Source organism: Melozone crissalis, unplaced genomic scaffold (assembly GCF_028551555.1).
Source record: "Melozone crissalis strain CALT ecotype California unplaced genomic scaffold, PUWL_Pcris_2 ptg000018l_1, whole genome shotgun sequence".
Classification (NCBI taxonomy): Eukaryota; Metazoa; Chordata; class Aves; order Passeriformes; family Passerellidae; genus Melozone; species Melozone crissalis.
In genome coordinates this window covers 42845387-42861095 of record NW_026535796.1, presented here as the reverse complement: position 1 = coordinate 42861095, position 15709 = coordinate 42845387, and the positions used below count along the sequence as shown (strand labels likewise).

At 34.8% G+C, this 15709-nt stretch overlaps 1 protein-coding gene across 4 annotated transcripts in view; it reads right to left on the bottom strand.

Annotated features, from left to right (window-relative positions):
* Positions 1–15709, bottom strand: part of PAPOLA (poly(A) polymerase alpha) — a 44134-nt gene that overhangs the window by 15397 nt on the left and 13028 nt on the right. For all 4 annotated transcript variants that reach the window (XM_054275297.1, XM_054275295.1, XM_054275296.1 and 1 more), the window contains exons 6-14: positions 14850–14903; positions 11582–11693; positions 10213–10302; positions 9980–10118; positions 8463–8535; positions 6882–7002; positions 5909–5993; positions 1483–1536; positions 577–696 (exon numbers count right to left, since the gene is read on the bottom strand). In XM_054275297.1, coding sequence (XP_054131272.1) covers positions 577–696; positions 1483–1536; positions 5909–5993; positions 6882–7002; positions 8463–8535; positions 9980–10118; positions 10213–10302; positions 11582–11693; positions 14850–14903 — 848 coding nt within the window. The remainder of the gene's footprint in view (positions 1–576; positions 697–1482; positions 1537–5908; positions 5994–6881; positions 7003–8462; positions 8536–9979; positions 10119–10212; positions 10303–11581; positions 11694–14849; positions 14904–15709) is intronic.

Genomic DNA, 15709 nt, shown 5'->3' with positions numbered 1-15709 from the left:
CCCCACACACACCTGCAACTGCTGTTTTGAGTGGAGGAGGGAGTCAAAAAACATTTTAAATCCTCAACAATCTGAAGCACTTAATATTATCTCCACTGTTTCCACAACCTGACAAATTCTAACCACAGTCATTATGATTTCAATGATCTTCATCCCAATTGCTAAATTTATTACATTAAATGAACTCAGTTACTCAAGAGCTCTGTTGTACAGTGCCTGATGTTCTCCCAGATTCTCAGTGCTTCCTCACAATTAAAACAGCATCAACTAAGTAGTAGTAACTTATACAGGTTGGAGGGAAATTATGCAATTAATACAGTTATTAACAAAAATAATTTCCCCTTATTTTCTGATTTAGAGACATTTTTATACACAATTAAAGAGTGCCTAATTTAAATAATACCTATTTTAAATATTACTTAAGAAGAGCTGAGCATCATTTGTTTGCCTTTAGGTGCTGTCATTAAAAATTAATCCTTTTAAGATTCTATAAAAATGTCCGTTTATTTATTAATGAAATTGTGTTTTAGTTAAGTTAGTTTCTCCCTACTAAATGAAGAAAATAGATTTGCTTACTTGTCAGGATTCTCTTTGGGTGCTGGGAATGACTGTGGATTCACATGAGCCAGTGTAATGAATTCATTCTTCTCCAGGTTTCCAACTAGAATACGGATTTTTGATTCCACCAAGCCCACCCTGTATAAATGTCATTTATTAGCAAGATCTCATTAACAGGAAATAATAGAAGTATCCAACATCACATATCAGGATAAAATCCCCAACATTCTCCTTATACTAATACTTGAGACCACTAATGAATTAGTGCACGTCAGATTAATTCAGATCAATAATTTCAGCTAAGGCATTACAAAAGCTGACAAGGGAAGCTTAAGAATGCCCTGCAGCTCTCTCTGCGGCCTGATTTCACAAATGGAATTAAATACAAGACATTACACATTGAGTAAAAGGCAGTTAGAAAGGACAACCACATATTTATCCAATATTCTTTTGGCTTCAGATCACGAATTTTAGAGGTAAAGAAATTCCCAATACTTGCCAATCTTAGAATTTCACTAATAAAAGAGCAGAAACAGGGGAAAGGGGAATTGGGGAATTTTTGTTTTGAGAAACAGCATTTCACGTGACTGAAAATATACCTCCTCACACTGCTTATTAAAAGAAGTGCACAAGGCATTTGTAAAGTAAATCTGAGACTCCTGTTAAGGAAAAATTCAAGCAACAGCCTTCACTCCCCAGTTTTTTATTTTTACTGGGTTTTCTTTCAGAACTCTACAGTCTTCATCCATTTGATTTTGAAACACTGACGCTCCACTTTCATTCATTAAGATGACACCTGATACACTAGATACTCCCTTGTCCAAGGTTGACTGGGGTGGGGGGGAGGAGGGAGGTTCTGCTTTTGCTTTTGGGGGGGGTTGGGGTGGTTGTTTTTTTTTTGTTTAAATCTCAAGGATTACTCACCATTCTAGTCGCTGCTTTTCTGTCGGTGCACTTGCTAGGAGTACAATATAATGCCTTTGGAGATAAAGACAATATGCTATTCTATACATATTTCTAAAACTAGACATTCAAACCTTAATATTAAAACTTTGCAGTAAACGCTACATTGTAAAATACAGATTATTCACTTAAGTATATACCTTACATGAAATTAAGCTTTGTTAGGTAGAAAAAGGGGCTATGTCACAAGTGTATGACTAACAGACTTCAAAATATTTTGGAGTTTAGGGCCATTTGCAATTCCACTGTAATGCCTTAAATAAAAGGTTAGGAATGTAGCACTAGTTGAAATATTTTAACACCTGATGAGATCAGAGATTAAACTATAACATATCAAGAGAAAAATTGGTCACAACTACCTTTACATGTCTGCTGTCCTAGTTGCAACATTATTTCTGAATAGTGAGAAGAGTGGTTAGCACAAATGCATTTGCTCAAAATCCAAAGAAACACTTTGAAATGTGGTTTAAAAATTTCTATCTGCATTTTGGAATTCTCTGAAGGCACTTATCTGAAATTTCATAAGGAATGCTTCCTCTGATGATAATTCTTAAACTCTGAATTATTTTCCAGGATATTCAGTGTATAACCACTGTAAGCAGATTTCAAAGAGACAGTACACAAAACAAGAACAGTATTTTAAACAAGGAAATCCAAGGACAGCAGAATGGGAAAAGGAGTTCCTAATGAGGGCACTGAGGCAATCTCACATGCTTACATGCAGGTTTTTCAGAAGCTCAGATGGGAAGTTTTTAACATCCTAAGTCATCCAGTGCTGCACTACTCTATACAGATATGGCATATTTAGGTACCTTCAACCAAGATTTAAAGAACAGAAGTAACACAAGAGACCAGTCCCTAGCATATAGCTCATGGAGAGGAAAGCAAGGTAAATGACACTGGAAAACGATGCTACAGAGTTCTGTGGTACCACAGGCCTTCAAATCACAACAGCAAATCCAAATCAACAGGTCAAATTAGCAGCTCATGTTTCTCTACTTATTTTAAGGTGGCAAGAGCCAAAATCCTGCTACATGCTACAATCCTCTGATTTCAGTCAGGGGATGTCAATGAAACAAGGGAACTGCAAGGGAGACATTTGGAGAAAAATCTTCCCTGCTCTGAACAACACAGAGATAAAATAACCTTTTCATTTTGCATTTTGGCAGTATTAACTTCTTCACAGGAAAATGTTACGGAAAAAGATAATAAGAGACTTGGAATTCTGTATAATTACTAATGTTGGTTTATTCTAAGGAACACTACATTTTCAGAAAGATTCCTACACCACACACATCGCACACCTGCAGAATGTTTCATTCAGTAGACATGACAATGTTTAAGCTTTTTGATATTTTTATCCACATCTGAATCGAAAAAGACAGAATTCAAACCTGCAAATATTTGAAGAAATCGGTTTCCCAGTTACTTACTAAAAGCATCCCTGTGAAACAAACTTCTGAAGAACATAAAAAGAAAGTAATTTGGCTATGTCTAAAAGCCTCAACTAGCTGGTAAATACTGAGAAAAAACCCTAAGCCTTAGTTATGAAAAAAATAAGTGACTGCTAACTATTTTTCCTCAGGTAGTGTTTGCTGAAAAAGACCCAATTTCTTCTCACCTACCAGCTGTTAGTGCTGAGAGGGAATTATGTTCTAGAAATTTCCTACTACCATTTTCAATACAATTAAATAATTTGTATTAAAAATGAAGATACCCTTAGTTTTAAGAGTCCAAGGTCTCACTGCTAAATTTTGCTAAGAGAAGGTTTTCTTTATCAGTGCCTCATTCATAGTTTTATCATAAAGCACATGTGTAATTCAGAAGTGTCTATCACTTCATTATAAAGAAAAAATGGTCTTAGCTTAAGCTTCTGCCTCTCAATGGTGTCTTTTAGATTCTGGGTATTATTCTGAAGTGTATCAGTCTGGGGTTTTGTTTGTTTGGGGGACTGGGATGTTTCCTCATCATGGTCTTCCATTCATAATTAGTTTCATAACATTAATCTGATGCAGATAGTATAGAATTATAATACATCATTAAAACACCTTTCTAAAAAATAACCCAAATTAGAGTCATATTACTTTCTGGAGGGAAAAAAAAAAAAACACCAAAAAAAACCAACAAAAAAAACCAACTGAGAACACCTGAACATGTAATTTCAATTTTTCTCTATTACTTGTCTGGGAATTACACTTTTATTCAGTACTTTACAGTCCTATGAAGCCAAGAATTTAGGCAACCTTTTTAAAAGGTATATTTATATTCTTATTTACCAGAATTCTCTTAACAACATAGAAAGAATATGCTAGAGCTCATTAAATGAGTGCTACTTGTCTCAAAATCCTGCTCTCTTGGTCTTAAGCTATAAGGATTTCACTCTCGTGCAACACTTCAAACTCACATCCATTTGAAATTCTTGTCATTTTCCTATAAAACACCCTATCTACACGTTCTTTGTTGTTGCCTTTCCCTTCTAAAAATTTAAATCTACATGAAGGGCAGACAATACATGTTGCAATTCCCTAACTCCAAGTAATTGCTGACATTTAAAAAGTAAGAAAAAAATAAGTAACTAAAAGCAGATTTCTGCTTTCCTGATTTCTAATCTGCTCCTACTGAAGTAGCCTATAGATTTCCTTGGTTTATTTTAAACACAAACAGCAAGTCAAAAGTGCTTATGAAGAACAGATATTCAGCAACTAATTGCCATTGACAGTGACAGATTACTGAAGTTATTCTTTCAGAGATTAAAAGAAATGTTTGTCTCAGAGCAAAGATCAGATGGTCTCTTATCTGGCAGAGCATTTACACACTGCTATGAATTTGAGCAGAACATGACAAGGCATCTACAATTTAAACAGGAGAAGAGTGTGAAGAGGAAAAAAAAAATTCCAAATATCTTTTAGATGGAGAACTGACCAAGAGATGTGACTTTACCAGATACAGACTGCATATAATTATTTACTTTGTAAAGACTACTAACCAAAATGATAAAATTAATCTAAGGGAAAACAGAGAAAATCCTGGGTAATTTAAATAAAAGCAGACTCCATAATACCATGCCATACTTTAAAAAAATAGAGCAAAGATATCTCGTGCAAAACAGAAAACCTGGATATATAATGTTGAGCAAGAAAAGATTTTATTGCAACACCTGGTAAAATGGCTTAAGCTGGTACACACAAAAACCTGTATTAAAATGGAGATTATTTCAAATTACAATAAAAGCTTCCTATTTTTTTTTCTACTTTTGAAAGAAACGAAGAAAATGTACTGGGGAACTTATGAACAATCTCTTGAACAGAAACTGATTTGTCTGCAGACAATTTTTTACTTCAAAAATAATATAATTTAACAGTGTTTTTAAAATGTTTTAAATCTTAAGCTCCAAGGAACAACATAAAAGCCATCCAAATGTTTTAAAGCTTTTATCATGCAAAAGGTATAGAAACAAAACACAGACACATTATGAAGGTCATCAGTCTCTTTTAATGGGGGAACTGTATATTTCAATCTTGTTTAGATTAGTACAAAACCAACCAACCACTCAACACAAACAAGTGTAAAATATATTTGATCTTGATTCAAGAAAAATGGGTCTCCAATTTCAACTGAGGGCAAAGAAGATGTAGTCCATATTTTAATAATCCATATTTATTATAAAAATACAACTTTCAGCAAGTCCGTATACATTTAACAAGCTTCTGCCCCACAAGTATATTACTAGAAACCCTAAAAGTGTGAAGTGTGAATTTCAGTATTTCCCTCAGAGACATTACAAAATTAGAAAAGCTAGGTGAGTTAATATAAGATCCAAGAGCCTTAAACTTTAATGAAAAAAATCTATTAATAACTAGTACAACTGGTAGTTAGTCAACACAATTGCAAAAATACCTTTTATTATCAGAGTAAACTGCTGACTATATTGACAGAAGAAAACACAAGTTTTGAGTACTTATTCATCTTAAGTACTGACCTTCAGAATAAGTTAACATCTTTTTTCTTGGAAAGGCCCATTGTTAGAATGCTTACTGACAGGACTAAAGAATATTTCTGTTAGTCAAACCACCAGATGACACTTCTTCAACGCTACTGGTTGGTGGCATACCAATTCTAGAGTTAACTGGTGACATTCTAAGTATCTGCTCAGGGACTACCTGCTTTCTCAAATACAGGTTTAGGACACAAAATGTACCTGAGGAGATTATATACTTTCCAAGAGAAAGGACAGTAGTGTATTCCCTCTCCCACACTATAAAATAATCCTAACAAAATACTTTTTGGACATGTAATGTATGTATATTTATGATCCTGTGCTAAAGAGCATTATGAGGTAGTTCAACTGATAAACTTTAAATATTCTGCCATGCCATAAAATACATACTTGTACTTCTGAAAGAAGTTGGGAGCTTCAAAAAGTTTGGACCACTCTGCCTTACTCAGCAAAATTTCATCTGTGATAGCAAGACCTAAATTATAAAAAAAAAAAATTTAAACTTTTTTTTAAAAATACAGTTTAGTATCCAGAGTAAAGACAGTTTGTTAACTAAGCAAAATCTACTAAGAATTACTTCCTCCCTTCAAATTCACAGCAATTTATCAACAAGATTTATAATTCAGTCATACTTTCATTGGTCATTAGTTAAACAAACCATATTATTAAAAACCTCAATCTGTGTAGAAATGTATATTAATTGATCTGATTATTTCCCATATTTTTGCTCTGTGGTGTAACACAGCTCCATTTTGGTTTTTTGCATATGCCACACTAACTACTCAGTTGAAAGACAACAGATCTTTCCCTTATAGTATTTCCCTTAGATCACCCCTTGTGCAAGGCATTTTACAAGGCAAAGAAAGAGTGAGTCATTCAGATACTGCTCTGAGAAAGCTAGCTGTAGTTGCTCCCTGTATCAAATCTACTTCTTGCTTTGATAACATCTTCCCTTATCTGCTATAATTATTCATTACTTGGATAAATCCAGGACTCATCTTCAAGAGAGTCTAGTGACTTACATTAGGCCTAGAAACAGGCATCAAGTGGAACTATTGCTAAATCCTTCATGTAACAATCTAAGCCACTAAAATTAAGTTATTATACAATTAGTTCTTATTTTCAAAGCACAAGGCACCCTCTTTCATTACCCTCAGTTTCTAAGAGTGAAAGACAGACCTACAGAAGGATCCACTAAGTTTGCACTGTTAAGTTTAACAGGCCAAGTTCAATCTCCCTCAAAACAGTCTCGCAATAAGCTTTTTAACATCCACCCACCTCCCCCTTTCAAAGCATACTCACAATAAAACTATTTTAAATCTGTCTGAAAACATCTATATAGAGAGCATAAGATAATACTTACCTTGTTTAAATTCCTCAACCATGACCATCCGTGTGGAAACGGACACATTGTACGTAGAGTTCTGCTGTGGGTATGCTGGTGTAATTATAGGCATAAGATGGTACCTATCACTGGGGTTTACCTACATATAACAACAGCCAATCAGTTTTCTTCAAGCATACACATCAGTTAACAAATTTGGATTTCTCCCTTTACTACAACCAAGACTTAAGTTCTAAGAGACCTTCGCTTGCAGAGCAAGAGTACAGAGAAAGTTTAGAAAACAAGAAAAATGCTTTCACAAAGGACATCTTTCTGAACAACAGTGATGTGGGAGGGCTGTAACCTGTCAGCACATCAAGTTGAAGGCATTTCTAAATCCAGAAATGCCAACCAAACAGAACAATTTCCCTCTAACAGAAATTAGTTTGTGATCACATGAAACCAAGGACACCTCACCACCATATGAGCACCTTCTGCAGAATGACTGTCTTCAGATCTTGTGAAAGATATTTTATACTTTATTTCTGTAACACTACTGAAAATTAAGAGCCATTTTAAGAAAAGAGGCTCTATGGAACCTGACAGAAGCATCACTTGCATTAAGGTACTTTTATTTAACAGCAGACAGGGTAACAAAAAAAGAAAGGACACAACATACACACCAAAGTACATTAAAATATTATTAGGGTAACAATCTTGTAGAAGGTAAATAAAAGATAAACTCCTGCCATTACCTTAGCCCACTTTGATTAGTTACTACAACAGTTCCCATCACACACTGACCTCAAACTTCCTGTTTCAGGAATAACAGACTCAAGAACATGTTTTCAACCGCTTCACATATTTAAATGTGAAATTTTGTCAATCAGAAAAAAAAGATTTGAAGTACAGAAGGGAATACAACTCAACCTCTGATGCTTACACTATTCCCCAAAATAAAGATTAGTTGAATACTATGATTGACAAAACAGCATTGAGCACACTCATATTATATCCTACTGAAAGCTCACAATCACGGAGCCATGCATCTACTGCAAGCTGTTTGCTTCACTGACTGCCTGAAGGACAAACATGTCCAATATCCTAAATGTAAGTCCTACAAAGATGGAGATCAAGTATTATAAGCAATATACAAAACAACTAAAAAGACTTCAAGTTATTATCTTCTTTGGTGCAAAATGAAAAGACACTTTACCACATCTATATGGAACCAAGCCTATCTTGCTGTAGCTTGCACTGAATTCAAGACACTTGCAAAAGTAACAGGCTTTAAGTAATAAGCAAACTATTTTAAGATTAGTTATTTTCCAAAAATGCATCACTGTAAAACATATAACTATTTATGCTGAATTTTTATTAAGATCACTTATTGCAAAAATTGGGAGAAAAAGTACATTGTTTAGCAAGTGTGCTTCAAGCAGTCAATTCAGAAAATTAGGGTAACTTTGTTCTATATTCAGGAGAATTAGAGGTTACCTATGAAGATATAACACCACAACATTAAGTTCAATAAACCCACAATGAAGTTCACCTAGAATTTTTTAAGCAACCGAATTTATTGTACAGTGTGACTTAGAGGGGAAAAAATAACACACTAACCCTTGGGTCCCATACAGGCAAATTAAGATTGCATTCTTCTGGCTGTTTCAATAGCACTGGATTTGGCCATTCCCTGTTCAAAAAGATTGTAGCACTGAATAAGACTGCTGGATACAACCATGTATGATACACAAACAACACTTTTGAATGTGATCCATCTTAAATCTTCTCTCAAAATAAAGCACCATTTCCTCACGACTAGGCTGGTCTAACTGGGGCTGTTTAAATAAGCTCCTCCAAGGCATCAGAACAAGGCATTTTCTGTAGTCCTGAAGGTTTATAACCACTGGTTTAGATAACTAATTAAAACTCCTCTATATTCTTCCTGAAATATACTAATCAAAGATAAATTCCTCTGTGAAGATTGACATTGAGTCCATCTTTAAGCCAGCTGCTTCATGGACAAACTACAGAACAAACAGCCAGCACAGTTACAGGCATATAGCATCATTACAAACCATATGTATTAAAAGAACATTATAATCAAGAGAGAAAGAAACCTTTTTAATTAAACACTAAAAAGTAACACTTGTTCTCCAACTCATCTTACCCCATGAATAAAAATTATCTTCCTATAAAGAGCAGAAGTCAGTTAATCTCTTGGAATTTGTGCATTATGCTCCTATGCTATGCATGTGCAAACAGAAGAGAATTCCAAGAAACACATTAAACAGAGATTGCAACCAATTCCCCTCTATTACCTTGGTGTGGCAAAATATTACTACATACCTCGAGGCTATAAAGCCTATGAATACAAGACAGTGTAAGTGTGCAAATTATCTTCACATTAGGAAGAAAAGACACTATACTTGGAGGAAAGCACCACCTTGGTGATTCTTAAAGTCTGTCAGTGTCTCATGAAGAATACAGGTATGCAAATATGGACTTTCAAGAAAAACAGTACTCATCTGTAATCTGAAAAATTCACTTTTGTCCCATTTGTTCTCAATTTACTTGGAATGTTCCCATCAGAGTTATTCAAACCGTATTTCTGAGCTCAACTCAAGCTTAACTACCTCAAGAGTATGAAATGGCATGTAATTCTGAAACACCTACCACTCCACAGTGAAAAGATTAAAACCCACATTTTTGCCATTGGCTTTCTTAAATTGCATTTAAGCTATGTGCCTAAATCAGATACTGGCATACCTCCTTTATCCATTATCCCAGTACCTGAATGTTAAAAGACTTGAAATTTTGGGGTATATGCTATTATTTTGTACTATAAAAATATTTTATCTGAAGAGTATGGTTGAATTACAAAAACTACATGAGAAAATATTAATTAAGAACTGGGTGGCTTTGGTTTGGATGCTTTAAAAACAAGATATGTTGGATGATTTACTGAAAAACTAATCTGACAATTTCTGGTGGCAAGAACAATGCTTCTAACTTAATTTGGTAACAGCTGAAAATGGTACCATAAAAACAGGACTAAAATTTAGTGTCTACAAACAATTTTATTTTAGTTTTATCTAAATTAAAAACAAACCAAAAAAAAAACCAAAAAAACATACCATTTAGAAAATACCAAGAAAAATTTATGTACAAGAGTTGATGCTATTGCATTTGGATAAAGCTGGCAAGTTCTTGCTACTAGCATAGCCCAGGACACACCGCCAAGGAAACCTAGTATATTGGAATAGATGTTGTGGCCTGTGGATGGAGAAGAGAAAGACAAAAGGAGAAACATGTCAGTAAGCAGAAGAGGTAGTGAAGACTTGACAAATTTTGGAATATAACTGCTTACGTTTTGCCCACAATTTGATAGCTCTCAGTGTTAACCTGAAGTTGTCAATGTTTGGTACTAGATGCAGAATTTCATCGGTTACCCGGCAACCTGCAAAAGAAAAAAGAATTAATTACAGTTGCTGTTTCCAAAGTTTTTTGCTTGCTTATCCTCCCCCACTGTCAACACTACCAAACTTTTTAGACAAGCTTGCCGGAAACTCACTTCCTATTCTGATTAATTTTGTTTTAGATTAGAAAGCTTCACATATTTTCATGTGTCTCTTTTCACTTTTAGTGTTTTATGGCAACACTCAGGTAGCCAATTCATGAGTGCATAACTACAGATTTGGACTGCTACTTGATTTTTTTGCTATTAATGAACTATATAAGATGTTGAAGGAACAAACAAGTTCTGCTGTTACATAAACAGATGAAGTATATCATGGAATGTGCATGCATAAGTCTTCATGGTATAAGTCCTCATGAACCTACAGAAAACCTGCCAGCCATAAGTCAAAGTTTTGAATTTTAAAGACCAGGCTACAAAGAATAGTTTTTACTAATAGTTTAGTTTTTACTAATAGTTTTTACTAATAGTAGCTCTACTACTAGTTTTATGGCATATTTTAAGACTGTAACATTATAGATGGCAGTATTAACTGCTTGATTTTAGGGGCCTTATAATACAGAATAAGTAGTACTTCATTGTTACTAAGTAGTTGCAGAGAGCTGTTTGGAAGAAAATAGTATTATCTAAAACTACCTTTAAAGTAAGAGGCAACTACAAATTCTAGACATTGCACAAGATGCAAATTTCACAAAACAGCTAAGTGGATGTGATGATGTCAAATTATGAAGTTTTTAGTTTGTAACAACAATCAGAGCTCCTCATGCAAACATGCTCCTCTTCCTCCTCAAGCTCTGGCCAGGCTGAAACCACTACCACCCTGTACATAAATAAACATTTTTAAAATGAAGGTATTATAGAGAATTAAGGGTTACACAATGAACTGATCTCAAACTGACAACATTTTGATATTGCCAATTTATCACTGAACCAATTTAATGTAAGTTTGTGCAAAAACAAGTTAAAAAAATAAGCACACATCTTTATTTATAAAAATAGGTAATGCTTCACACAAAAGTCTTGCAAGTCCCATTAATTTCTAGAACCATACATCAACCAAACAAGAGGAAAAAAATCAAACACAGTCTGGCCAAAAAGCAACAATCCTTCTCTCCAGAAAAGTATACAAAACTGGAAATAACTTTATTTCCTGCTATGAAGTTGCTGTGTTTTCAGTCAAATCCACAAGTACTGTACCTTAGAACCTAGGATAGTTATTTAAAGATTAGACAAGCTGGTATACAAATCAGTACATACATACCATTAAGACTTCGTATGCATCTAATGTCTAAATTTTTAAGTAGGCTGTCGTCTCGTAGATCTAAGTCCTCAGGAATAGTTTGCAGTGCTAATCTTGCAAACAAAATATCAATCTTAAGAACAAAAAAAGAGGCAAGGGATTAGAGAATACTAGAGAAGAAAGAACAGTTTTCTAAGTAATTTTCATCAAGTTTACTAATAGTAGTCTTGCTAGTACAAAGAATCTCTTTAAAAAATACAAACTAACATCCTTCACAGACACTTAAAGAAACACTTTCAGATGCTTAATCTATCTTACAACTCCTTTTCCAAGAGGATAAAATACTTATTTTGATTAATATACAACTAGCACACACACAAAAACTATGCTGACTACCAGTGCAAATAAAATCACTTGAGAACAAGCATCACTTCTAGGTCCAGAATACAAAATCCTACAAACATCAGAACACACCATGGAAACATAAATCCTGGTTTTAGCTGAAATATTCTCAAATATTCTAGAGAAGAATTCTAGAGAAGACTGAAGGGAGTCCTCATTGCATCCCTTCATGCGGATGTTGAACATGACAAAGAGGCAGGTACAGATCTCTTCACTCTCATAACCAGTTACAGGATTCAAGGAAACAGCATAAAGCTGAGCCAGAGGAGGCTTAGATTACATATCAGGGAAAGCTTTTTCACCCAGAGGATGGTTGGGAGCTTGAACAGGCTCCCCAGGTCAGTGATCACAGCCCCAGGCCTGACAGAGTTCAAGAAGCATTTGGAAAACCCTCTCAAGCTCAGGGGGTGACTCCTGGGATGTCCTACATAGGGCCAGCAGTTGGACTTCAATGATCCTGATGGGTTCCTTCCAACCTAACACATTCTATGAGTCCATGAAAATTACCATGGTAATAAGAAAGAGTAGGATACCTTTCCCATCCCCAGTAAAGCACATGTGTAACTATGTGACTCTATATAAGACCAGTATCTATGAAGAGTCTACATACCTGATTACAGAAAAGTTTTGAAAATTCAGCAAAATGCTTAGCAAGCATATACATTTTGAAACTACGTCCGATTTTTTTTGCTATTACTTCCGCAATACTTAAACATAAGTTTTTCTAGGCCAAGAACATCTAAAACACTATTCAGCACTGAGTTATTTTACATTGCCCTGCACACAAGGACACTGCAAAGTGCAGAAGTCAGTTTGCCTTTCCATCAGTTGATGAGAATATCAAGTGCCTATCAGCAAACTGTCTGCAAGGCAACAAAGGCACTTGACCAAATGAGGCTTTTGACCAAAGTGCTATCACTTGACCTACAAGGCAATGAAATACTGAGTACTACTGCATCAAGAACTAAACTGGTTTAGTTACATTAAAATTATTTCAGATAAAGTGAAGCTGAAGACACCTTAAAGACTTTTTGTAGGTACTTAAAACTTTGCATCCATTCATTTTAAACTATGAAGCCCTTCTCTACAGGAACGTATTTCCAAAGTAAGCAGTGCATTTTGTATTTAGAAGTCCTTAATAGCTGATCTTATCAACAGTCTGTATTACACACAGAAGTTCCTACTTGAGTCAAAAGTACTACTTCTCAGTGTAAAACAAGTTCAAAATTAACTTCAGCTTGAAATTCTGCTCTGATCTCTAGAAGGTCTAGCACCTCTAAAAGATTCAAAGCTCATTGACATTTATTTTCCAAGAAAGAAATTAACAGCGTGTCTTATGTAACTGGGGCACAGGTACTGGCACTCAAATACAAAGTACTCTACAGGAAAAAAAAATAAGAAAGTTGTTTATTTTAAATAAGAACATAAAATTGGCATGTAAAAACGTATTTTCAGAAATTTTTTTTAAGTTTTAATAACAGGATCCCTACAAAACTGAAGTCCTTTTCTTCAGTTATACCCTCTGGCATGTTTTGCCTGGGTTAGCAAAAGGAAAATGAAATTAAAATCTTTTGATACTGACATAGCTGGGCACAACCACAACTATCAGAAACTTGCCCAACAACACTGGTATATACAAAGAGTGTACTTAAGCTGTAAGAAAAAGTACTCTAATGCACTGTCAGCAACATGAGTTAAGTCTCAGTAATAAACCCAAGCCCATCAAAGCCCATCATAAATTACTAAATTGGAACAAGATATTACTTCTTTTAGAGGAAAGAGTCCTTTTTTTTTCCCTATTTGGTCTTGTACTTCAAATTTCTTTTTTTAAAAAGGAGAGACAACTCCAGTTTGAATGACTAGAGGGAAGAAACCCCAATGCACAAAAACCAAACTGACCAGGGGACAGCTATGGCAAGTTTCAACATCTAGAATGAATACCTAAGCTATGTAAACAGCAAACAAGATTATCCAGAAAAATGTTCCTTAATACCCAACTGCATATGGACAGTATAAAATGGCTAACATATACAAATTCCCAGACTGGGAGAGAAGAAATTGGCAATCTTGTGTACAATACTACACCATATCATTTGCCAGAAGATTAGCATGATAATTCTTTCCCCTCTGTAAACTAACCTTCTTGTACCCACCAGTTACTGGAGATCATCCAACTAAAAGTCTCATCAATTGTGTGTATAAACAGGTTGTATGTTTTTGTCTTGTCACCAAGAGATAACAGTTTGACTGTGTAACAGTCTGACAAGAATAAACAGAGTATCTTTTGAAATCACCATGCCTGTTTCCTTAGTAAAAATCAAATTAGCAAGTTCAGTACTCCAAGACACTTGATCCACCAGGCTACAGCCACCAAAACCATTGTTCAGGTCACGTGTTTACAGACATGTCAAGAGATCAGGACAAAAGGAATACCTTCAGCAGCAAACTTTTGATAACTACTTAAAGACAACAACTTTCTATATAATGTAGGATAATGAAGCAAATCTTCCATGTTTGGACAGTTAATCGTTAGCATTGAAAAAAAATTCTGAAGCTACATTATTTAGAAATATAAATTTATTACATGTTAAGCCTAAATAATGCCTATACAGGTCAGTAAACTAATCAGTACAAGTGGGTAGCAGAGCCAAAAAGAAAAAAAGAACAGGGAGATATTCTGCACACAGCTTTAAGTCCATCAAGAAAAACTTATTTCAGTCTTAAATCTCCACTTGAAATTACACAACTGAGGACTGTTGACAAAATCTTAGGCATGAACTTAGGAAAGTCACTTTAATAGCATTCATATTACTGAATAATGACTTAAGATCTTAAAAACTTTGTTTTAACCACATTCTACCAAGACAAATTAAAATAGGATCTTTACCTCTATTCCATCAAAACAAAGTTTAATAACTGGGACAAAAGCTTCTTCAACAGCCTGGGGGAAAAAAAAGGTGCATTTTATTTTCAGTATAGAGAACATTTATAAACAATAGCTACCAGGTCTAGACAATCATAATAAAATGTTATTTATACCAATGCTTTTCTTCTTTCAGGTTGATTTTTGTCAGCAATGTCTTTCTCCACCACTGAGAACTTATGCAGTAAGCACTACCTACTATGTGCTGCAGCTGTCTAGATATTAATAATGATCCAAACTTGTACCAAACAGTTCTGATGGTGTTACCTCAAGGTTCAACCCTTTTCTCCCTACACAGAAGACATGATCTTTTACTCTCCACAAATATCTCTTAAGTATTCCAAGACCAAGCTATGGGGAATTCTTGCTCTAAAAGGCTTATTATTTCTGCTTCTACAGTTGGTAAAGAAATGAGGAGAGGACTGTATAACTAGGCAACCTGACATCACCTAAAGCAGTACCAGTCTCCAGAGGTCAAGCACATTTTGAAAATGTGTTTTGATGAACAATATCACAATGCAACTTCACATCTCTTCTGGAATCAGCTACAAGTACCATTTTCCTGAACTGAGTATCTGAAATAAATGCAGATCTGAACACTGCCTACCTCTAAATAAGAAATACTCTGAACTGCTGGAGGATAAACTTCCAAAAGTATTTCAGTTCTTAGAGACAACACTACTGCCTGTGCTCAAACCTTAGTTAAGGTTATCTCAACGTTACTGGCTGGCAGGATGGATCAATCCTAACCAAAATTCAAATTTATCAGAGTCTCATACTCACTACAGCAACCACTAAGAAAGTTTATGTTCCTCTAAAGATGG